The 25,661-nt window shown below is 41.1% G+C and overlaps 2 protein-coding genes across 2 annotated transcripts in view; one reads left to right on the plus strand and one right to left on the minus strand.

Moving 5' to 3' along the window:
* LOC147248625 (replication protein A 70 kDa DNA-binding subunit-like) overlaps positions 1-11,355 on the minus strand; it is a 40,288-nt gene extending 28,933 nt beyond the window's left edge. The window contains exons 1-7 of the mRNA XM_086226625.1: positions 10,822-11,355; positions 10,313-10,360; positions 9,649-9,727; positions 9,353-9,461; positions 9,053-9,141; positions 8,867-8,959; positions 1,225-1,486 (exon numbers count right to left, since the gene is read on the minus strand). Coding sequence (XP_086082751.1) covers positions 1,225-1,486; positions 8,867-8,959; positions 9,053-9,141; positions 9,353-9,461; positions 9,649-9,727; positions 10,313-10,360; positions 10,822-10,854 — 713 coding nt within the window. The 5' untranslated portion in view covers positions 10,855-11,355. The remainder of the gene's footprint in view (positions 1-1,224; positions 1,487-8,866; positions 8,960-9,052; positions 9,142-9,352; positions 9,462-9,648; positions 9,728-10,312; positions 10,361-10,821) is intronic.
* A 388-nt stretch (positions 11,356-11,743) lies between these two features.
* On the plus strand, positions 11,744-18,091 carry smyd4 (SET and MYND domain containing 4). The gene is made up of 10 exons (XM_086226624.1): positions 11,744-11,947; positions 12,198-12,342; positions 13,351-13,440; positions 13,604-14,534; positions 14,804-15,061; positions 15,943-16,136; positions 16,231-16,378; positions 16,468-16,584; positions 17,656-17,779; positions 17,898-18,091. The coding sequence occupies exons 1-10, from the start codon at positions 11,814-11,816 to the stop codon at positions 18,019-18,021; spliced, it is 2,265 nt and encodes a 754-aa protein (XP_086082750.1). The 5' UTR covers positions 11,744-11,813; the 3' UTR covers positions 18,022-18,091.
* Positions 18,092-25,661: the final 7,570 nt, after the last annotated feature.

The raw sequence follows: 25,661 nt of genomic DNA on the forward strand, positions 1-25,661 counted from the left end.
AAGCTCTGGAGTTCATGCAGCAGCAGTGAGGGAGATTCATAACACAATTTTTGCCTGCAAATAAATCCCTGATCATGAGAGTAGCAGCTGGCCCAAAGTGACCCCATTCCCTGCTGGTATGGATAAGACTGCTGTACCAAGGTTTACAGCAGCCAAAAGCCAATTATCGTCTGCTCTGGATGCTAGTATTCAACTCCAGCAGAGGGGGATGAAAGCCTCAAAATGCACATAAAAGACCGTGTGCACAACATACACTGCATCTCTGTATTTACAACACTTCTTCATACAGAGGCCAAGGCAAACACCTGCACTTTTTATTTTACAAAAAAAAAGTGGACTGAAGATGAAGAACCACAGCTGCTGAAGTCATCTGTTCTTCTCGCTATGGGTACTCCTCAGACTCCACAGTTAGAACAGTCATCAGTTTATTACAACACCTCCAGGCACCGTTATCTTTACAGCTTGCTAATTCCAAACAGGGTTACATTAGGAGAGAGGGAGTTAGTAGCTTTAGGGACGACTCCATGTCTTGTCTTTCTGTGGCCAATGTTGAGGTTAGGAGACTCGAGCCTAATGAAACAATAAGAAATGAGTGGAGGGGAAAAAAATAGAAGTAAAGTGGAGCCCTGAAGGAGGTGGAGAAATTGTGGAAAGGAGGGAGAAAAAAAATTAGGTTGGCCAAATCCCCATGGGGCCAAATAAGAGAATCAAAACCTCAGCAGCAGATCATTGAGACCCAGTGGTACCTGCCGTTAAAGAGTTCGTTTCTGAGGCGAGACTGGTCATTTCATTTCATTTCCATGCAAATGGGCTATCTTGACATGCACACACACGAATCCACACACCACATTGGTATAGAAAAAAATAAATACATAAAAATGAATGCCCACAGAAGCATGCGCAAGTAAGCACACACACACACACACACACACACACACACACACACACACACACACACACACACACACACACACAAAAGCTTATATACACACTTTCCCAAACATGCCCCAAAGTGCTACTCAGAAATGGCAGCAAAGAGGGAAGTGGAGTAAAAGGGGAAATAGTTGAGGTGATGAATGAGCAGCAGTGAATGTGTACACCACAGATTTGTGAGGAAATACATGTAAGTCAGGATTTGTGCTTTACCCACTGCTACCCTTAGAAAATTCTCTGATGGATACACATACATACAAGCATGCTTTATTATAATAGGCTTCTACTTACTTGCTCTGGTAGGGGTTGAGGCTAGCAATTGGGATGACTTTAGCTGTTGAACCTGGAGAAGTGCTGGTAGCCTTCATGGGTGACACCTTCATGGGTGACGCCTTCATGGGCGACGTCTTCATGGGCGATGTCTTCATGGGCGACGTCTTCATGGGCGATGTCTTCATGGGCGACGTCTTCATGGGCGACGTCTTCATGGGCGACATCTTCATGGGCGACATTTCCGCAAAACCTCTTCCAAAACCTCTGGGAGGTAAAGGGGCTGTTAGGAAAAAATAGTCAAATACTTAAAGAGGAAATTTTCAAGATGGTGATTGAATAGCGATGAATGCAGTACATAAGTGACTGATTGGTTGATCAAAAGTGATAATCTTTGGTGAATGAGTCATTGCTCAAGCCAGTTATAAAGCAATAGTACCAAGCGCGTGCTGTCTGAGGCCCCCAGTATCAGGTTAGACAAACTGCAAATCTCTACTTTCACGGTTTAACTGCATGCCAGATTTGAAAACTGAGCACTTGGATTGTCAAGAATGTCCAGACATGTCCACCATTTAACCACAACCACTTTCTTCACACAAGACTGGGGATTATATGCACCAATTAATCCATTTTCCCTCATTTTAAAGGTAGATTCTATGTGTTAGTTTTCCATGTCACAGACTACTGTGAGTAAGTTTCACATCTTACTGCATAATTCACATATACTGTAGATAAATCCATGTCCTTGGAATGCAAAACAGGTCCAAGATTTGAATAATATAGATTTCAGATTTTTTAAGTCCCCCAATATGTACATGAAAGCCTTGGGTATATTTCCTGATGAGTCATGTCATATTTAACAGTTTTATGACATTTCATAGAAAATCAACATTTTTCTTTTGGATGGTCGAGTGATTAATTGATGAGGAGAACGTTGATGCCAGTTCCACCGTCATCTTTCTACAATTCTACAATTTCATTTAGCAGACGCTTTTGTCCAAAGCGACTTACAACACAAGCAAGAATTTAGACTTAATTTAGGAAAAGCCCATAGGAAGCGCAAAAGTGCTTCAGTTGTGATTTGGTCACAGGTACTGCCATCTTGTGGCCGAAGAAGTGTCGGCCCCCCCTCCTTTTTTTTTTTTTTTTTTTTTGGACAAAAATACAACATCACACAACACAGTTAGTGCTACATAATCACTAAGTGCTGGGTCTTGGACCCTCTGACTTATTCTACCCCACAGGACAAAGAGGAGAAGAGTCAGGTTAAGTGCCTCGGTGCTCCCTGAACAATTGAGTCTTCAATTGTCTCTTCAAAGTAGAAAGGGACTCAGCAGAACGCACAGAGTTCGGTAGTTCGTTCCACCATTTGGGAACGACAGAAGAGAATCTTATGAATTATGAATCAACGGCCGAGTCAGAGCCGATAATGATACATAAATGGTAGAGCAGCTACTGGTTTGTTAGAACAATTATGACAAATACATTTAAGCTTAGTGCCTAGTTTTGTCTAATCATGTTGTCAAAATTATTAAAAAAAAAACACTTAAAAATTGCTAATTTTCCTTGCAAATTAAACTCTTGGTGAGGATCTCTCCGTAGACTTGTTCAGTTCCCTTTAACATCAGTTTGTGCCAATGAATAAAACAGTCTTCTTGGGTAAGACTGCCAATCAATTATTAATTTCATAATTACTCTACTTATGCCGTTCAGTCACAGGGAAAAGGAAATTAAGAACGTAATTAGAATTAGTTATCAGAGTCTCTTGGCCAAAACATGAACCCAAAACACCAGTCAGTAAATAACCCCGTTCACGCATCACGACCGTGTAGTCGGAGTCAGACTGAAAACATTATCAGGCCGTTCTTTGAACACGTCATTCAGTGTATGTGGTTGTGTCTCATAATTACTTCTAATATTTTTAATTCAGCTACTAAATATTGAATTGATGAAACCACCTGCAGCCACACGTGCACGGTAAGGATTTTATATGAACAGCATTCTGTGCTTGAACCCATTTAGACTTGAGAACACCTAGAAGAACTTGTGTTTTTGTAAATAACCTTGGAAAAATCTGCAGCTCCAAAAAAAAAAAAAAAAAAAAATCTGAACCAATTCTCAACATTTCCTAAAAACTTTTTCTTAGCTGTTGTTGCGCATAGAAATATGAAATAAAAACAACAACAAACAAGATGCTTAAGCCTTTGGCATCTATGCAGAATGGCTCATCTTTTCCCCCGCTATTGAACAAACATACACTTAAATACAAATTTTTAAAGAAAAAAGTTTAAAAAAAAAACTGAGAACGGCCTATGCGGTGCACCGGGTCTACATTGGTTTAACTGGATAATCATACTCAAATTTATCACAGCTATAACTCATAAATTAACACAACTACTCGAAAAGTTTTCTTTGTTTCTAACACAACATAGTTCAGCATTTTGGACTGATAATGGCAGAGAACTCGAACAGTTTGGAGCAGCCCACAGAATCACAAGGTGTTAACTCACCTCCCACATTATATTACAATCAGGCCCATCAGCAGTGACTCAGGGTAGATAGTTATGCGTTGTTTGTGTGTGTGTGTGTGTGTGTGTATATGTATATATATATATATATATATATATATATATAGATATATATATATAGATATATATATATATATAGATATAGATATAGATATATAGATATATATATATATATATATATATATATATATAGATACAGATATAGATATAGAGATAGAGATACATACATACATATACATATACACACGCACACACATGTATGTGTGTGTGTGCACACGTTTTTAATGCAATAGCTAATTTTGGCAAGGATGAACAACAGCATTTGGGGGAGAATCGTCGGGGATAAAAGGAAGTAATTCCACCGAGGATACTCCCCTGATTTAAGCTCCTGCTCAGAGCACAACAAATATTCACCTCTATGATACCCTCCTCTGGGTGTGTGTGTGTGCCCGTGTGGGTCTATGTGTGTGTCTGTGTGTGTCATGATCAAATTCCGCGGGGAAATCATAGATTGAACTGCTATTTTCAGACGAGGGATAATTAACATCAATATTCATACACACGCTGGCTGGATTGAGTGTTAGAGGGAAGGAGTAAAAGCAGAAAGGGAAGATGTTAGGGGGGCAAAGAGAGGGACATCAAGCTTGATCAAGGATCATCTTTTTTGTGATTTACATCCTTGCAGGCTTCTAATATGTATGCTGATATCGTATCTTGTGGCCTGTGTTGGTGAAAAGTGCCTGGTGATGAGGTTGCTGGAGGAAGAGAGAGTGATGTCGACAGGACGGAAGTGATACAAGGAGAATGTGGAAAACAAAGCATGTAAAAGGGTGTGTGTGTTTATGCTAGAAGGAGAGGGAGAGTGAGAGAGAGAGAGAGAGAGAGAGAGCGAGAGAGAGAAGAATGAATAGTTGTGAGGACAAAGAATACCACACAATGGTTACTGATGAATAATGATTTTTTTTAACTGCACTTCAGCGAGTGCAGATCTTTTTGGAATTCAAATTTCATCGGCAAAGCAGTTTGAAAAAAATTCTATTTCAAGTGACAGCTGCCGATGAATACCTAAACAGGAGAGCAGATCTGTGGGTGACTGCTGTGTCATGACCTTTGTCTACACATACTGCTGAAAGCCTCCATGTTTAAAACATTTCAGACTATTAAAAATAACACTGCGACTCACATTTTGATATTTTTCTGCATTGACAGTGTACTGATGTAACTGACACAAGGTTTACACAATTATGAGATGGTATTTCCTTATAATGTCATTACTAGTAGTTACTGTTCAATGACGCTTAGAGTAACAAGAAATAAGAGTATTTTTTATTCTAAAAATGCTTCATTGTATTAGAAATGTTTCTTTTTTTTCCTATGAATAGATTAAAAAAAAAAAACTTGAAAGAATGAAGAGAGGTGCCCATGCATGGGTGAGATCCGCGGCTGTATTTTTATACAGTAGATAAGCAAATCAGCACAGGGTGGGAGGATCACAAAGTAAGTCACAACATGATACCATCATGGTACTTTCCCAAAGAAAAACTCAAGCAATTCTGCCATAATCAATAATTCATCTATGGCACATTGCAATACTGTATCTGTGAAACAGAAGAAGGGAAAAATGCAAATAGCAGGATTATTCACTGCTTTGATGAGTCTGTTTCTGAGGTGAAGCCATATTAAACACTCAGTTCATAGTCTGAACTTATACACATTAAACAAGTTAATTATAAGTAAAAATGCAACAGGTTTTACTACAAACATCGATATCTGGTGGCAATATTGATAGTCTCACGACATCCTGCAGTAATCGCTGTTTTCAACCGTCCCAGTCAGTGTTCACACCCCAGTACATCGCTGTGATCCTAGTGAAGCAATAAGAGACAGTCAACACTTCAAACATCTGAAACCATTTCTTGTGTTGGTGAGAGAGAGAAATGTTCTCCGACTACATCTTGCCACTCCAGGGATGCCAGAGGTCAGTGCTCACGATGCAGACTGCCCAGAGGGCATTCCGGGGGGCTTCTCATTCTGCTAATTATACATCAATCTGTCCTTGCTCTTCCGTGCGCCGGGCCGTGACCCAGAAATTGATCAAGGTCTTCCATCAATGAGGATGTGCCGACTCCTTAAACGCATCTCAGGGGAGAGGGCGAACAACATGCGTGTCTCCGGAGGGATTTTTAAAGGATAGCATCACCCGTAAAATCTCTTAAACGACTGGTCAGCTGATCTGATGGGACAGCAGCTGTACTTCTACCACTATTACTGTTATTACTGCTGTACTCATACATGATTGCAATGGATTACTCCAATTACCAGGAGACACAAATAACAGCACAAATAGCAGCTCTGATGTTGTTCGTGCTCATTCACGGACCCTCAATTACTTGATATTCATCCAAACTGATTCATTAGTGTAGGAAGAAAAGACAGCCAAAGAGTCCCATTCCATTTTATCTATCTATAATTTTTTTGTTCTATGTGTATCTTGACTGTATCAAAAATATTTATCCTGGACAACAGAGCAACGTACTGAACTAGCAGCCTTTCACTGACAAATAAACAGGTTTCACTGACAGTATTTATAGCCGACACAGTTGCATAAGATGCTGTGCGTCATGAGTAATTACTGTATCCTCAAAATGATGATGCTGGAGGGAACAAGGACGTCCCATTTGTTAAGTAAATTCATGCTTTTTCTTGCTCAAATACATCAATAGGAGCTAAAGTAAAGAGAAGTGGGCAAAAAAGGTGAGGAGCCATGTTGGCCAAACAGAAGCTCCCAATGACTTGTAGTACTTGGAGGTGGGCAGCATGGCTCAGAGGTAGAGCGGTCGTCTAGCAACTGAGGGGTCGCTGGTTCAATCCTCACCCCTGGTGACGAAGTGTTCTTGAGCAAGATACTGAACCCCTAATTGCTCCTGATGAGTAGGTTGGTCCCTTGCATTACAGCCTTCACCACCAGTGTGTGTGTGTGTGTGTGTGTGAATGGGTGAATGAGACGACACTGTCAAGCCCCTTGAGTGCCACCAAGGTAGAAAGGCGCTATATAAATTGAGCCCATTTACTCTTCAGAGGTGCGTCTCTTTAACTCCCGTGTCCTCGGGGGTAAAACCACTCCGTTTGAATTATTTAGCTTTTCTTGGAAAAAATACACTAAAATGCAACTTATACATGTATTGGAAAGCAATCAAGCACTTAACCGTATTGGACAGGATAATTGAACTTGGGAGCTCGGCTTGTTTTTGGCACGCAGAAGAGCGCAGGACCTTTTCATCAACAGAACAATTAATGAGAGCAGCAGGTTCTCTTTATCTCTGAGGTAACATGGATCAAAGCATTTAACAGGGAAAAGGCTGATGAACTACTTAATGCACAGCCTCATCTTTGCTGAGTCAAATTAGTTGACTCTCTCTCTCTCTCTTCCTCTCCTCTCTCATTCCACTACACAATATTCATGAAGTCGTGTAGTAGAGGAGCCATCGGCCCACACATGCTCCCACAGTCACAACACACAGATACAGACGCACACCTACACTTGCACAAACACACAACAACATATACCCAGCACTCATTATCCACCCACATGTCAACATCCTCCACTCGAGTCTATTGTGTATGTTTCTGCAACAGAACTAAATCAATGAATGCGGAGAGCAGCTGGTATAAAACAAGCAACTGAAACAAAGGCTAAGCTAATAAATGAAGATCCAATAAAACATGCTGCTTTGGGCGTGATACATGGCACCTGACATTCTTGCAGGAGACCAGACATTATTTTGGTGGTAAATAAAAAAAAGAGTTGAGTTATAGACTCCACCAGCCACAGTTGCCAGTGGGCAATGGGATAGCTTGACAGTAAATATGATAAAAGTGCACAATATGAATCTGAAAGAAATACAGCTTTCCATTAATTCAGCATTTCTTGTGGCTGCCCCCCAACTGGCTGAAACCCAAGATGTGCCTCCTGGTCCTGTTTTATCTAAATCTCAACCCACTCTCAGGCTACACAGCCTTTTGAACACTTCGCAGTGAGGGATAAAATCAGGATTTACTGTTTAGTCCAGAGTGCTGCTTAAAGAATTGTATGGAGATTCAGATTCTAGAGCTGACTTGTGTTGGACCTCCATTAAAGCTCAGAACAACAGCGTAGAGGAGGGTGAAAAAAAAATACAATGAGAGGACCGCACGTAATTTATCAGTGCACGGCTCCCTCTGTTGGTGACAAGCAGTTTATCAGAATCTGATCAAGCAGAAAATCCTCAACGTTCCTACAAAAATCCCTGTGAAACTATTCACTCACTTCACTGGAGTAAATAGCACACAATACATGCAGAATTTATTGATAAATATGGTTTTATACCTTTTAAGCTTATGTTTTCATAATCCATCCCTCATGTCTTTATTTATTGGCAAATCATTTCTCTGATTTATAGTTGATAAAGTATTAAGTTTGGCCTAGTTCTCACAGCATCTAAAATTACTTAAATTAAAAAAAGAACTATATATTGTTATTATCAAAGTACGTAAGTATTAGTTTTCTACATGACAGGTATTGATGAGCAGCTTGAGGGAACTGTGTCACCCTTGCAGCATCACCTTCCATACGGGTTTGCTTCTGTCGCCTTTTCAGAATTATTCACCTCCAAAGCAAAGTATTTCCAAACTACTGCTGTTTTCTATGTTCATAAAAACTAAAGGCTCTACACAGGCCATCTTTCCTGAGCGAACACCAGAGAGAATGAGACACTTCTTGAGGGAGGAGAGATGCTGGTGTTATCGCTAGTGCAGAAAACTAGTGATGAAAATGTTTAAAAACTTCAGAATCAGTCTGGCCTTTTTTTAAAAATCCATATTTTTGGCAGCGGTATTAGTATATCTAACGTGAGCTGTAATCAAGAAATGTTTGAGATTCAAGTCAAATTTGAATTTGTTGGCTGGTTGCAGACAGACGGTCATAAAACAAGTCATCTGGCTGCTCCAATTTGGGCTCTTTAAGTAAAATACTGTGTATAAAATCCATCACTTCTTCATTGTAAAATTAAACACTGCAAAAAACTACATTTACAGGTAGTTCCAGTCAACAGCATGCTGAGAAACATCTAGACTGGAGAGTCACGTGTAACACTCACAGCTACTGCTGATGTGAGAGGGTCCCGGTACTGCAGCAGAGGAAGAGGATTCTGGAGCAGAGGAGGCCGACCTCGGGGGAGATGAGGTGTTCCCTGCAAGTTCAACAGAACAGACACACAGCTTACAGGGATTTGGAGGGACAGTTCCAGCTCATTTCATGATCCCACACCAAGGCAGGAACATACCATCTGTGTAAAGGGTGGGAGTTCCAATTATCCCTCCACTTTCATCAGCGGATTTCACTATCTCCACATCCAACACAATCACCACACGTCTGGAGCAGAAGAGGAAACATAGAGCATTTCAGAGGTAACAGACCAAAACAAGAACCACATCTTCATTTTTTAGTGAAAATTATCGAGAGTCACAAAATAACAGCTGTAAAAATAATTGCTCTCATAATGTTCATTAAAAGTCCAAATGGAGTTACATTTAAAGAATAAACAGAAGGAAACAAGGAAAGGAAAACAAAGAAGAAAAACTACCTGCCATCTGACAATGTGTTGACGTTCGTCTTCTTCACCCTACACACACACGTTGGTACCAGGAGTTCTTCTTCTACTAAATGGTTTAACTGGGTGGCTAACAGGAAGTCTGCATACACAAAAACATGTATTCTCAAATAAACGAATGCCCATGTCAGTAAAAAATGATACTGAACATGCTTATCTTGATTTTCATTTCAACAGTACATTTCCTTAGCATGTCCCCAACACCCACGACATCATGAGAACATTTACAAACTCAAAGTCTGAAAGTTTTTTGACTACAAAATACTCACAAGTCAGGAAATGCTGACCATCACTCAACTTCAGACGGAACCTGGGTGGACCCGAGGAACTATTGAGCTGACGGATATTCTGACAGCAGCAAAGAGAAGAAAAGATTGTTGAAAACGACTATGGCGTCTGATATTCAACAGAGGAATGTTGTGGGATGATATGAACTTTATCAGATTTTTAAAACATTTTTCACCTGCATGACCCATAAATTGTTTCTGAATTGAGTGCAGTACATAGCAATATATCTTGGGAGGCAAAAAGCAGGAATTCTATACTTATCTACTGCATTTTGGTATTTGTTTCACAGAATTTGATAACAGTGACGATAACAAAGCTCATAGTCTTAATGAATTTACAGCCTGTAGACTGGCTGATCCTTCAACACATGTACAATAAACAGCTTGTTGAACTGCAGATGGGCGGATCTGCAAATAACTTGAAATCAGCTGTTATAATAAAAAATATCGATATTGGGCTCCAGTGTATTGATACTGCATCAAAAAAGAGACAGTATCGCGATACAATTTGCTATCTTTTGCTTACACCAGTATGAAGTTCATGAGGTTAAATATATTATTGGTACAGTACAGATGTTACAATTATCCCACACTCCTATGGTGGTGATGGGCATCAGTATGGATTCAACTTCTAAAAATGACTCACCAGCAGCTGCAGCACAGAATCTTTGACTGGCAAGTCTTTGGCCAGGGCCTTGACAAAAACATGCATAGACTTGTTACTGTATGACACCAAACTTCGTGCCCCATCACGTCATCATAATAAATAACACACGTGTGACGTTCAAGTGGCACCTATTTGATAAGTCAAGAGTAAAAGAAACAATTCTTCAGTTATTCCGTCAAATTTCTGGAATCCGAATATTTGGGAGGAACTGGTGGAATGGCAAGATATTGCCGAAGTCTTTCAGAGTCAAATTAATCACTGCATGAACACAAAAACTTGATAAATTCATCTCAGTAAGCAGCAAAGTTGCATCAGTTTTATCAGTATATTGGTAACAGTTTCTGCTAATGCAGCTGAGCTATAAGTGTATCTAGGTAAATCACATTAGCACACAATGCTAGCAACTGCAGCGAATAGCTCTACATTACTGACTGCTAGTCTGGAGAAACCAAGAGAGTCAGCACACAAATATTAGCATTCATGCTTACTCCAATAGCCCCTTCTGAGAGTTTCACACTCATGTCTCTGCGTGAAGTTGCGCTCACAGCTGTAGATTTCTGTTTTGTTGTCAACGCAAAGAAAGGTTAATTTTATCGCGAGATGACAGGCGCAAACGATACTTTGGCACAGCTCAAGCACGGCGGTCATACCAGAAATGGAGCGCTTATGCTGTCAAAATAAAAGCGATGTTTGGGTCACAGAGGGGAACAAAATAATATTAGGTTTTCTTTTCGTTTATAATTGCACTGCTCAAGTCGACTTGCGTCATGATTTTGACAACTTTTGGCTTGATTTAAAAAAGAATAAAAGGCTTGAGCTACTCGGACCTGTAATTAAACAACTCTGGACCTGTCTTGAAATATGCTGACTTGAATAACTTTGTTTTGTTCTTTTTTGTTTTCAGTTTAAAAATAGAGAAATTGGGAAAAGAATATGTTGAAATTAAGTAAGTATAGAGTCAAGTCAGCCTATGAAATGAAAACATCTTAAAATGGAGTAACTTAAGTATGGTTTTGAAATTGCGTAAATATAGGTTTATAAATGCAAATTACAGTTTAAAGACTAAACAGATGATATTAAAAATCTAGAAGGAGTAAATGGTTTTAAAATTGAATAACTATAGGTTATTCAATGAAGCAGGTGTAGGTTCATCAAGGAGTATTGGACTTGATTAGTGATGTGACTGGTCTCAACTCAAGATATTACTTGACACAAGCCCAATCTGATAATTGACTTAAGACTAACTTGGGACTCGCACACATCTGTCTTAATCGATTTTAGTCGTGTAAATCGTAAATGCGCCCAAAAAACACAAATTCTCTGTCGCGTCTTGTAACCAGCTTTTATTTTGAAAGGTGAGTCCGGAAACGCTCCTTGGATGCGTGTAAGCGTGATTTCTCTTGACTGACAGCTGCGGGCTGCTTCAACATGCCCAGAACTGCCAATCTAGGTTACTATTTAGAGTTTGTGCTACTTGTAGATGGATCTTCCGTGTGTCCAGTGGCAGGATCATGTTGCACAGAAGTGGATCAGACTCGACTCCGAGATCAAGGAGCATTTTACATCCCTGCGTGAAATAGATGATGTTTTTAAAAGCGCACTAACTCTGACAACGTGAGTAGCTATAGCTAACTCCTGTAGTTTTACGAGTGGATGTTGAGCTTCTCTCTGACCAACCTTGAAGTCTTGATATCGCTTTTTTATTTTTTATCAGCAATTGTGTGGTATAGATCTGCTTTTGTTATTTTCCACTCAAGTCTGTGCTCTCTTCTCTAATACAACAAATTGGCATGCGATATGTAAATAACCCCAACTTCCCTTAATCGTTCCTACTGAGGTCAGTATTCTCTGTGTTTCTGTTCAGCCAAGATGACCTGGACCTGGTGGAGTTCATCTCTGCAGGTTATTCGGTACAGAAGTGCTCAGAGCAGGCGTCCAGGTGCAGGGAGAGAGGCAACTCCAGCTTCAAGCTCAGAGACTACCCTGCTGCAGCCCTGCACTACTCACAGGTGAGGTCAAAACCACCGTCTCTGACTGAGAACATGGAAGGTGAAGTCCCATCGTTGATAATTCGAACACAGTTTCAATTAGATCCTCTTAGCATCGAACCTGTCCAGCTAGCTACCCCCTCGACGACATATCGAGGTAGAATACATGACATTTACATTATTTTAGCTAGCACAGGCTTTTCTCCAGAATCACTGACAAATGCACATTGCATACATGAGCAATTACAAGTTCAGAGAACGCCCTTCCGCCCCCCGTTGTGATGCGTTAAGGGGCATCAAATTTGAATGGTTCCCTGAACCACAAGACTTTGGGGCAAACCAGCTCACAACAAAATGACTGTATTTTCTTATTTCAAGGTTTGTTTATTAGAAGAGACATAAGAGATAATAAAATGATACAATAGTGATAATAGTAATAAAAATCTATATGCGCAAGCACTGAAAATGTATTTTTTCAAGACTTTAAAGGGGGAGTGAATGGCAAAGTTTAGGAAGTTTTTGTTTTTGTTAAGATTTAGAAGAAAGAAGCTATTTTATAACTTTCCAGGGGTGAACAGATGTGTCTTTAGTTTCAGCTTGAAGCTGTGCAGTGAAGCAGTTAATGATCATAAAAGGAACAGACAGTATTAATCAGAGGAACCTGTCTTAATTATTCAGTAGAGGTCATTAGTCTAACTTGCTCTTCTCTAGCTGTCCTTTTCTTTCACCACACATGCACACACAATTGCTCCAGAGAATTTTTTGCATCCTTTTCACCTAATTTCATAAATCTGCTTTGTGCAAATATACCTGCTATGCCTTCTTACTCTGTATTACTCATTGTATGATGGCAAGTTTATGCAAAATGTCACAAAACATTAATATTAGAAATAAGAGTTTTTTTCATTCTATAATTAACAAAACTCCAGATAGGAAGAAGTGGCTCATGTATTCTAGTGCAACAATGCATTATTATTGTTTCTTATCCGAATTAATATTCATCAGCATACCTGTCTCCTGTCATACCAGGGCATATGTTTCGCCACCCAAAGTTCCGAGCAGCTGTCTATGTGTTTTGCCAACCGCTCTGCAGCTCTCTACCATCTGCAGCGCTACCAGGTGAGATACCACCGTCCTCAGCAATAAAATAAGAAGGTGGTGTCAGCACTGTCTCGCTTTTTATTTAGCATTTACACTGGGGGAGCCAATCATCCATAAGCTTAACACTTCTTACTTACCTACTGTCGTGGCTCACACACCACTCTTCCATATTTTCCCTCAGGACTGTCTTGATGACATTGACAAAGCTCTAAGGAATGGCTATCCCTCTCATCTGGTACACAAACTGGAGGACCGTCGCGTCCAGTGCATCAAGCACCTCTCTGCAGGACAAAAACAGGATCCTCCCAGTCCTGCTTCCAAGAATCATAAAGGTTCAAACAGTGGTAAAAGGCCAGCTACATGTGGGATCTGTCTTCGAGCAACTATAGAATTCAGCCCGGAGAAAGGTCGACACCTGGTGGCCTCAGAGAGAATAGCAGCCGGGGAAGTGATCCTCAATGAGAGGCCGTACAGCTGTGTTCTCATACCAGCGACAACGCGAGGGAGGCAGGACTCGGAGAGAGGCGTGCTGTTTGGAACGGAGCACAGACGCTGTCACAGGTGTCTGATGGAAACTCTGCGTCTTCTGCCGTGTGAGAACTGTAGCTCCAGTCGATACTGCTCAGATGGCTGTAGGAGAGACGCCTGGGAAGAACATCACCGCTGGGAGTGTCCACTTGGAGCAGATCTGATGGTGATGGGTGTAATGTCACAGTTGGCTCTCAGGGTAACCCTGAAGGCGGGGTTAAGGAACATCAAGATGGCTAGAGACAATACGTCAGGGCGGAGCAGTTCACACACCGGAGAATCTCCCCCTACTTTACACCATGGTGATGCTTACCTGAGTGTGTTTCACTTACTGCACCACCTGAATCACCACAGCCCTGATGTGCGTTTCTTGTATGCAGTTACCATAGCAACCCTCTACCTAAAGCTCCACAGGGCAGGACCACCCCCTTGGAAGACCAGTAGCCAATCAGTAGAAGGAATAGACGAGGAGGGCGCGATCACAGATTGGAGCCTGGAGCAGTGGCCTCTGGGAAGTGCAGTTCTGAGGCACATGCTGCAGCTGAGGTGTAATTCTCAGGCGATCCTCATGCTTCAAGACACAGGTTACTCCCTTAATCTTCAATTTCTTCCTTTACAAGAGAGAATTTATGTTTAGTTTACTAATGTGTGTACTATGACTGTCTCTCAAAGTCTGAATATTATTGAAGTGGATGACGTATCTTGAAATGGTTGCTACAGACATAAAAGCACAGCCAGGTTATATGAAAGTACTCTAAAAATACTGTTGATGGCTCACAAGCCTTTAAGGATTGTGTCTGTGTTCTTTAGTCTCATCAGGATATTTTAAATTTCTGACTTTTTCTTCTTACAGGAGCAACAAACTCTCCAGTTCAGTCCAGCCAGGAGGTACGCATCGCTACTGCATTATTTCCTTCTCTCAGTCTTCTGAATCACTCCTGCTGTCCCAACACCAGCCTGGTGTTCAGCACTGGAGCCAACGACAGCCATTCTGGCTCAGATGTGTCCGCAGACGTCACTGAGAATGTAGCAGAGTGCAGCAGCGGAGTCTCTGTAACTGTCAGAGCAGCGAAAGCGATCACTCCTGGTCAGGAGATCCTGCACTGCTATGGTAAGAAAATAATTCTGAATGAATAATTCTGTGTGTTTGTAAAAATCTAAATCGTTTAGAGCAAAAGTCAGCCAAGCTTGTGGACGTGCTGACAGAATTAGGACAATAGAGCTCATAAGATGGAATTAAATGTTTATTGATTGATTTATTTGTTTATTTATTGTTTTTTTTATTTAAAAAAAAACTGCCTCATCACAGTCAACATGTGCACTTCAGGCCTGAAAGAACAACAGGGGTAGCAATGTTTTACTGGATTCTTTCTTGGCCGTTGTTCGATGCCTCCACCAGGTTTACTGAAAATCAGCCTCATAGTTTGCTTTTTTTTGTTTTGCATATTTTATAATTAGTTATCATTTTTATGGAGTTATATTACTTTCTTGTTGTCATTTTCTTTATAACATTGTGAAGTTTTAGTTTTACTTAAATGGTGTCCTCAAAGAAACTCACTGGATTCACTGCCTCTCCCTGCACTGCATGTTACTGTTATTTGTTTGTAAGTTTCATGTATTGTATTTTTTCATGCAAAATGAAAGTAAACTGGGCTAAATATGCTACTGATGGGGCAAACGCCCTTGACAACATGTCCGCCATCTTTATTGCAAAAAAAATTGTTCCCAGTCAAAATGTTTTGCTCTTTCTCCGCGCAATTATTTGACGACCCCCAGAGATGATCTCAGGGCCCCTGGGGTGACAACCTCTGCCTTTTAAATGTTATTTAAATGTTGTTAAATATCTAAGAGCTCCATAAAAGTTCAGTGCAGATTTGTTCTCATAGAAGGGACGTGTGGTGCATTTTTTTCGTCTCGCCCAGCATTACTCGACAAAGTCATTGCCTCCCGTCTGCAGAGTTGTCCCATAGCAGTCCTGTCCTCCTGTCTCAGGTCCTCACAGCAGTAGGATGGTGGCCCACCATCGCAGGCGTCTGCTGCAGGAACAGTACTATTTCCTGTGCAAGTGTGAGGCCTGCACCCAGCAGGAGGAGGGTGGGATACAGGAACGCCAGCAGCGCTCAGATGCAGGACACAATCAACACAAGTCTGGACTCTTGTGTGTAAAGTGCAAAGGATCTCTAAGAGTTAGTGGTCTTTAGTGTTTGTTGCCTCTTTTAAAAGAATCGTACAGTTGTACTCCAACTTTTAGGATTCATCTACTGTTGTTGTCTCGCTCAGAGAAGCAGTAACGGCAGAGGACCAGAGCTGACATGCCTGCAGCCATCCTGCGGCCATCGCGTGACCTCCTCTGAAATGAGCTCCAGGCTGCAGGAGATCAGGGGGCACCTGGAGAAGGCTGTGGACCTCATGGAGAGAGAGAGACCAGGCGTGTGGGACGTTATCAACCTCTCTTTTTTTTTTTCATTAGGTCTTTGGAATGTCTTCTCGTTAACCGTGTTGTCCTCCTTCCATCAGGTGAGGCTCTGGAACTGTTGAAGCGTACTCAGCGTCAGTCTGAGCTGATCCTTGCAGAGACACACCCGCTGCAGGGGGAGCTGGAGGACGCCAAAGCAAGAGCCTTCGCAACAATGGGTGAGATCAATATAGCGTGTGAATCTGCATCAGAGCACGGTATGTTTTTGTGTGTGTGTTTTTTTTTTAATGCTGATACCGATTATAAGTCATCAAGGAATGAAAACGGATATTCAGGACTGATTTACATTTACAGTCAAAATGAAAACCTAGAATGAAAAATTCCGTCGAAATATATTAAACCATTCGATGAAATGGAAAGAGAACTTTTTGACATTAACCTAAAACAAAAAGTGCAAGGAGTCCCTGCATTCAAAAATGTAGTAAAATAGAGAGTGGCAGCTGCAGTCGAGCCAAAACTATATTAAAAAGAAATATATCTATTTTACCAGCTGTGTAATAAAAAAAATCATAAAATGTTGGACGTCAGGTCTGAGTTTGTCACTCGACCTCTAAATGTATATACAAGCTTTTAGCTTAAAATACTGTGGAGCGCATCAGATATTAATGATGTTCATTAATCTGTATAGAAAATAAAGGTCTAATAAAAACAACCATTGTGCAAGTCCAATGAAATGAAGTTCGATTTGCTGCTTGGTGGAGCTGAACTCAAACACGCAGCGGGACCTCTGCTGCAGCTCAATAAGGAAACACTGGACCACACAAAGAGTGGGAAAAAGTATTAATTTGGAAAATCGCACATAATTTGTCTCACTCAGCCTGCTGACGCCTCATATTATCTTCTGTTCAAGTTGTGAATTCATTCTTGTTTCGAACAAGAACGTTGAATTTGGGCCCTCAGTTTTCATGTGTGTGATATCAGTCACTTGGAAACCAGAGAGCTCGAGAGGAAGCAGCCAGGTTGACATGAGAAAAAATAAGGTTTCATCAAAATATCGCAATTTATAACTCCTCAAAAGAGAAGATAGGACTACTGTAGAAGGATTGATCATCTTTTCATAACTAACCACGCCTCTACCGTGGTGTGATAAACAACTAAGACGCAGCATCGCGAAGAATCCTGTATAGACACTCGGGGTTAACAGGTCATTAAATTTACCTTTAGTCTTGACCAGATATGTCGTATTTGGAACTTCATGCTGTTTTCTTTCCTCTCTGCTGTCGCTGTAGGCGACTGGAGGAATGCAGCCTCACATCTGGAACGTAGCGCTGCGGTTGTTTGTTCCCAGTATGGAGAAGAAAGTATTGAAATGGGTCGACAACTTTTCAAATTAGCTCAGCTGCACTTCAACGGGTGAGTGTGCTGTTTTTCTGTTAAAAAACAGCGTGAAGTTCTGCAAGTAAACATGCGAGATTAGAGTTTGTATCATGTCAAGTGTGTTAGGAGTATTTCTATCCTCTCTCTCCTGCAGTGGTGCCCGAGGCCCGGCGCTCTCTGTCATCCCCAAGGTCAGACGTCTCCTCTGCCTTCACTGCGGCCCTCACTGCCCTGAATTACAAGAGTTGCAAGCCATGGAAGAATGTCTACAGGGGTAGTGTCATGTATATAAATCAGCAAGAATTGTTGTGTGTATGCTTTTGAACTCTGTGAAATTGAATTAAAATCATTAGAATATTTTTTAAGGGTTATTTCTGTGTTTTGTATGCACATGCAAGCCTGCACAGCAACCGAGTGTCTGCAGGTGTACATGTGGTTGACTGTAGCTCTCTGACCCCTCGGTGTCAGAATTTATCCATCAATAATTTCAATTTCATGCTCCAGCGGTAGACTTGCAGCGCGAGGCAACTTATCCATGAAGGTACCTCCAGGTTACATGGAAGTGAAGAAAGTGTGTGTTTTTCAGGATTGTGCACTTTTAACACTTTTTTTTTGTTTGTAGCCTGCCAGGGAAGGTTTTTGCAGTGTAGCAAGTCAATCAATCAATCTTTGAAATCTCCTAATACCATCTACAGGTACAGGTAGATCTCTGACCTTTAGGTGGCAGCAGTTATCCTCTAATGAATTCAATTTCATGCCTGGCTGGCAGGAGAGCACGATGTGGCTCTGACCATTGAACCCACAGTACCCACCCTGACCACCTGCAACTTAACAGTCTTCCTGGATCAGCACTGCTAATATATATAGAGAGAGAGCAAGAGTGAGAGAGAGAGAGAGAGTTTTTTGTAATCTTATTACAAATGTAACCAACTGATAACCTTCTAGGAGACAATTAGGACATAAAGAGGAGGAGAAGAAGAAGAAGAAGAAAATACAAAAAAGCTGCAATGTCTGCTGGAGAGGTTCATTGATTTTCCAGAGATGATGGAGGACTCATGTTGAGCAAAGACAATAAAATTCCAATCACAGCTGAAGTGAGGAGGCATCTGCCAGTTAGACACCACCAGAACCTGCCGTATCTGGGAAACATGGATGTGTGCAGAACATCGAGGTCAAGACGCAGTTGTTGAATTCCACCGGAAAGTCCCCCTACGGTGAGCCCAAAAAGCACCGCAGGGGGGTGAATGTTCCTGCGGGGTTTTGCAGCTGAGGTCGCTGCAGGTAAGGGACACAATAAAGTCAAGACAAAGTAATAAAACTGAACTGAGTATTAATAAACTCAAGCAACCGACCATCTCTTAAAAACACATCCAACATTCAATGTATTATCTAACAGACAATCAGGGCCCCAAAAACAAAAGTACCTGAATTTTAAATAAATTTAATTTAAAGAATCGGCCTTATTATGTGTTAACAGTGTGAAACGGTTTAGTACATTTGTTAAATGAAAAGTGAAACCACAAAATATTTAGCAACATCATGTTTTTTAGTTGAAATATTAGATGTATATATTTTTAGGAAATGATCAGTTTTTTTATTTTATCAAATTTCAGGTCAGTTTTATTATTTTGGCTTTACTTTATTTTGGCCTGACCTGCAGCAACCTCATAGCTGCAAAACCCTGAAGGAAATCTGTTCAAAACGCACACTATTGGCCAGGAACGGTACATGAACACTTCACATGCTGCAAAATCAGAGATGTTCAATAATGTACTGTAACTTAACATCTGTAACTGTAATTTCAGTTTCAGTATTTAAATATGAACATCCTGTGATATTTCTCTCATAACACCCCAAATAGACACCTGCTGCGTAAAGAGACATTTTCTTTAACCACAAAGGTGTGTCATCGGTAACGTCTAATGATTTTTCACTCCCCAATAAAATCCAAAGTGAGATTCAAAAAAGAAATTACACTTAATATGGTGAAGAAGGAAGAATATTGAGAAATTACGCGTGGGGAAGGAGACGGACCATCGGTCTGCAGACGCCTCCTGCCTGCTTCAGTATCAGGTTTCTTTTTTTTCTCCTGTCCGGTGCCATTTGAGGCCATTTCCAGAGGCTGCGATCGTGGGCTTATCAGATGTCTCTCTATACATAATGCAATCAAAACTGGCCAGACCACAAACAAAAAGCTGTAGCGTGTGTCTTCTGTAACAAGGCCTGCATCAAGATCTGTAACACAGACCGACAGAGTCACTAACAGCTGAGTTGGTCTGACTCTGTTTGTCTCCTGTAAGCCGCTGGTCATCAACATGACACCATGAATTATACACATAGCTGTAACCATAACGATGAACTCTGACCCTCAAGCCTGGAGCTGTGGCGAGAGCAGCAACAGCAGCCACACTGACTTTAAGCACGCACCTACACACATTTGAAGCGAAGAGGTAAAACCTGCTGCCCTTTGTTTTTAACAAGCTTAGAGTCCAATTTTTCCCGCTTGTTTTTTAATTTTTTTAATCTATTTTTGTCTTTTATCACACACAGGAAATCAATTCATATTCACCGCTCTTGAAACAGGAGGGTAAAGCTTGGGCTGACACAGAAAGTTGCGCTGTGCTTCCACCAACGGCTACTCTTTAGAGCAGTGAGGAAGAATTAGGTGTTTTGTCAGGAATGTGGCAATAATTTCAAACCCCAGCAATAAAAGATTGTACCAGTATCAAGGCTGTAGTTTGTTTCTGGCTTACAAAAAGTTCATCATGAGCCAGTTCATACAAAAATGATGGACTGACCGTATGGCTGGTTGATGAAGATGTGGTTTATATTGAATGATGCAACTGAGAGTTTTTATCAGATCTTTTTGAAAACTTTGTTGTTGTTAGGAGTCCGTCTCCATAAGCTTCAAACTAAAAGTGTGTAGCTGGTGTTTCTCGGAACAGCGTGCAGAGGGAGAAGAAATGCATCTCTGTGAGTTCAAGACACCAAATGGTGGCAATCAAAGGACAATATTTGGGTGAAATAATGCTTTAAAACCTGTAAAGATGCTGCATTGGGACTATAATAAATTAAATCCCAGATGTTTTCAAGCCAAACAGCCGACAGAGTACTACAGTATGAGTACTAGTTCACCAAGCTCCTTTGCTTTGGAGTTTAGTTTTGCATGCCTGAACGACGCAGGCTGCAAAAATCCCTCTGTTACAATCCCTCTTCCTGGAGTATAAACTAAGCACCTCAACGAAACACTTGTTCTCGTACTTTAACCACCTAATATTCTAGGCTCTACCTGCTTTTTACCACTAATCCATCCACCAGTAATTTCCACTCTCCCATTCATGGGATCTCATGTTATACTAGTAGTACTACATACTTCAGGGTTACTTGAGCCCCTTTCTGTGCTACCCCCAAAGCTCTCCAGTGTCTACTTCAGCCTCTAAGTGGATGTGTTCCTTTGTCCGTCTCCTCTGATCCTCCATCTTTCAGCACCACGCTCCACAGACGGAGACATCTGATACATGATGCAGACGACGGGAATGTGGCTGGCGCTCATGTAAAAATAAAATCTCCATCACTCTCCCACACAAGCAAGGTTATTACCCACCACCATGGAAATGGCTGACAATTAATCACAGTCACTCAAGACTGAATGTTAAATGCGACGATGCATTTAAAACAGACGACACTTGGGAAAGATGTCGACCGGAGCGAAAATAGAAGCATTCATTAGTTGTTGCTCGCAGGCTACAATTTCAAATCACCATCATGAAGACAGAGGATGGCTAGTGGGTGTAGAATGAGAATCCTAATCTACGTGTCTGATGGCTGATATAATTCCAGAAAGTGAGGCTTACTAAATTTGGCACATGTGAGTGTGAGGTGTGTGTACTCCACCGGACAAGGTGAGGGTCAGCTGGGCCGCGGAACCGCAGGCAATCACTCTCCTAAAACACTCCGTTCACCTTGCTGGAACACAGACACACACCTATGACTAAGCAGCTCCAGATTGACACTCCACTCAACTTTATTTCTTTGTTTTTTGAAATTGAGGAGTTCTCTTATGTTAGAAGCTCATTTTGGAGTGGAGTTTCTGTTCACCTTATCTTCCAAACGAAGAGGATATATTGTTGACAAACTCAGCAGGAGAATGTTTTTTCCAGTCCCTGATGTTCCCAGATATAAAAGTGGAATATTGCTGGTATTCTTCATCCCACTCTCGGGAACAATAACCCAGTGACATGCTTTGAACTGCAAAAAAGCAAATAAAAAACACTGAGGAGAATGCTGCCTTTGGGGAGAAGTATTTATTTACTTAGTTTATATTCCGTGGCATCAGCATTTCCCTCTGCTGCCTGTGCTCCTAAATATGTTAACGGAAGAATAAAAGGTCTTTTTTCATACCTGCTGTGGAAGTGTAATGATCTGACATCATATAAGAAGAAGCTCATATTTCTTTGGGGCGTATTTCATGAAGAGGTAACCTGGTAAAGTTGGATTTTGGGGCCAAAAACAGTCTCATAGATCGATCTTGTCAGGCAGGGTAAAAGCTAAGAATAGATCTCTGTCTCTTCCCTCCAGATAAAAATAATGACCTCCTCTTTTTAATTTGCTTCACCATAATAAATGTACGATAATCTCTTCCTCCTCCTTGTCCATCCTCTGTGTCTCCACAAATGTCCCCCTCTGTTCCCGCCTCTAATGGCTGAGTATTTTCAGCTCCACGAGGATGGATGATGGAAGACGTTCAGCCATAAGATTTCTCCAGCTTCTCAGTCATTAGTTATCCCTCGCCATAATGACATGTGATCTTTTATTACTCACTTTGAGAAATTTCACTTTTTCCTTTCATGAAAAGCACAAGATCAAATGTAGGGACTTTGTTTTGGGGAATAGTTCCTGTGTCTCATCCTTGGATCTTTATTTTAGGAGAGATTAAGGAAGACACAGATACAAACCTCTTATTGGATGAGAGGTGAGAGCAGAGGACTCACCGGTCATCCATCTCCTGAGTCCTGCGGAGAGGAACAGCAGTAGTTTGCCCTCAGTGTTCACCCTGACTATAAAGAAGTAGCTGCTGATGGATGAAGGGTACATCAGCCAAAAATAAATATAGTACTTCTTCTAGTACCAGAGTTTATCAGGACATACTGATGGAGCGATGTCATGCTGCTAGGGCACTTTCTTGAACTTGAAGAACTGATTTGTCAGACATCACTCATGTCTGAGGTGCACAAGTAGTGAGGGGTCTTTTGATGGCCTAGAATAATTACAGCCACCGAAAACTGTTTCAGGGGTCACCTGACTGTTGTTTTAAGACATACTTGAAAAATAAGTGAATTTATCCTTGAACCAAACCTTAAAATAACTCAGGAACAACAAGGGCTCCACAGCCCCAACGATGTAACAAAACAAAAAAAGGCTGAAAGACAAACAAACAGACAAGGGTCAAAACAGAACCCCCTCCTTTTTCTAAATGACACCATGTGGCCATGTGGCCATGTGGCTATGTGGCGTCAAGCGTTTCAGCTACATAAATAACATTGTTGTGTGTGTATATTATACCAGACCATGGAAAAATGGTTAGTGAGCAATTTTTGTAAAACATACAATCGTGAAATTATGTAATAGACAAAACTTTTTCTTCCTATTGAAACATGATCAGCTCCCACTGCGACTGATAACCCCCTCTGAGAGGACTGGCAGTCGCCTGAGTCTTGACCTGGCAGTTGGTTCACTTTCCAAGGTGTCACTGATACACTTCAGTCTTCAGTGTGAGTGTCTTGGGGACCTTGGTATCACCAGTCAATGACAGCCAGAAGGACAAACAGCGGTCACTTGAACATCAGATATCAGCTGTTTTTGTAACTCAATCTAAAAGGAGGCATTGCAGTATCCATATCATTTGTGGATTAAATGATTGACAGAAATGCCATGTGTGTTATGGAGGATGGAGACGTAAACCAATCCAAGTCAATGTAAACCAAGCCTTTCAAATACTCTCCGATAGGTGCATTGAGCTATTGCTATTGAGCTCGCAGGCTTTTTTTCTTTTTTTTTAACTCTCTTGCATCACTACTGTGTGACCCCAAAATGCAGAAAGAACCAGCCACGAATAGCTTTACGCTTATGGTGACTGATGAAAAACCCAAAACCAAACCAAAAAAAAAACAGAAGTGCCCAGTCAACAAATCAACAAACAACAAAATCTCCAGTGCGAAGAGAATTCAAGGATTCAAAGATTTTTCTGTCATACCATTTCACATTTCCATGTAGAATACACTGGATAAAGAAGCTGTGGATCCTATGAGACGATGAGCTTGAAAGTTCAGCAGAAGTTTTTTCGTTGTTGTTTTGTTGTAGCTGTAGCTGCAAGTCACAACTAGCTTCATGCTAAAAAAAAATACCTTCCTTCTGCATCCCAGAGTCACAAAGAAGTGATGCAGGAGGTAAAAACACATCCTTGGGAGCTCATGAGTGTTTGTGAGTACTTAAAAGTCCAAAAAACACGGGACAAGAGTCGCTTGACATGGAGACAGAATGGTACAAAACTCCCTTTTTCCTCTTTCTTTTCAAGGCGATGTCATAATAATCTTTTAAGTGACACAGTACACAACAGGGACTCCTGGTATTTCAGTCTCCACATCCTCTAAACGGGTCAAGAATTCACATCAATTGATGATTCCGTATCTAACTTACAGAGGTTTCAAAGATTAAAATGAACTGTTGATGTTCAAAACCTCGGAGAAATACTCGAGCAGGGAAGGTGAAGTGACAGCACATGAGACGAATATCAAGAGGCTCAGATCTATTTACAGATTAAACACAGCACTTTGCTGAACTATTGATTTCCACATCATATTCTATTCATACTTTAAGACTTAAGAGTTTGATGGCTGTGGATTAACATTCAATGAATGCGATAAATCACATGAAGGTATAAAACTCCCTCTCAAAAATGTAATGTGACTTAACAATGAGTTTACATTCATCTCTTTGATAGGTGATAAGGTTTGGAAACATGAAAGGAATTTTAACTTTCCATTCCATGCCGGAAAATTGGGGAAGGTTAAAAGAATAAATGTATCATACATATCTTTTTTTAATTTGCTCGTTTTCATCGTACCGCATCATCGACGTCTAAATTAGTGTCACTTACTGCAGATGTTTGCAAGGTTGCTTGGAAAACCCAATACAAATGTGACTTCTATTGTTACATAAATATCCCACACATTTGAGTAATCCTCTGTTTATGATTTGTTGGGACATGAAGTCACTCTGCTTTCTAACTCCTAACATCCTGACTATCTTGACTCAGAATGGCTGCTTGTATTCGTCTGGCTACGGCTCACTCCATTACAACTCTAAATGACTAATTAATGGTCCCAGGACAGGTGACACCATCTCCTCAAGATCCATTTACACCCTCATCCCCACGGGGTACTGACTGGACTCCAATCGCTTCACTTCTCCCTCACCTCCATCCTCTCATCACCTCCCTCATCCCCTCATCTCTTATTCATCTGGTGGTGGAGTACTGTTTAAGAAGCGGGGCTGCGGATAGACAGAGGAACGGACTGCAAGACAAGAGGACCAAACAGGAGTGCATTGAGGGCAGGAGGATGAGCGAGGAATGGGATGTTTTTCTATCATTACTGGTCTAGTTTAACTGGAGGGAAGATAGATGAGCTCTGATCTTCCTACCAACTCTCCTCTCTGAAGAGTTTCTATGTTGCATCATGTGTGCTGCAGCGTCCTTCAACTTCTAACCCTGCACTCTTTTTAAAACGGACACTATCAAACAACACAAGCACACACACACACACACACACACACACACACACACACACACACACACACAGTGCAAGGAGAAGGATGAAGGAAGATTTAGGATGGAAATGCTGTTACCCATGAGCACCCT

Source organism: Aulostomus chinensis, chromosome 15, assembly GCF_037954235.1.
Source record: "Aulostomus chinensis isolate RoL2024-O1b breed Wild chromosome 15, RoL_Achi_v1.0, whole genome shotgun sequence".
Classification (NCBI taxonomy): Eukaryota; Metazoa; Chordata; class Actinopteri; order Syngnathiformes; family Aulostomidae; genus Aulostomus; species Aulostomus chinensis.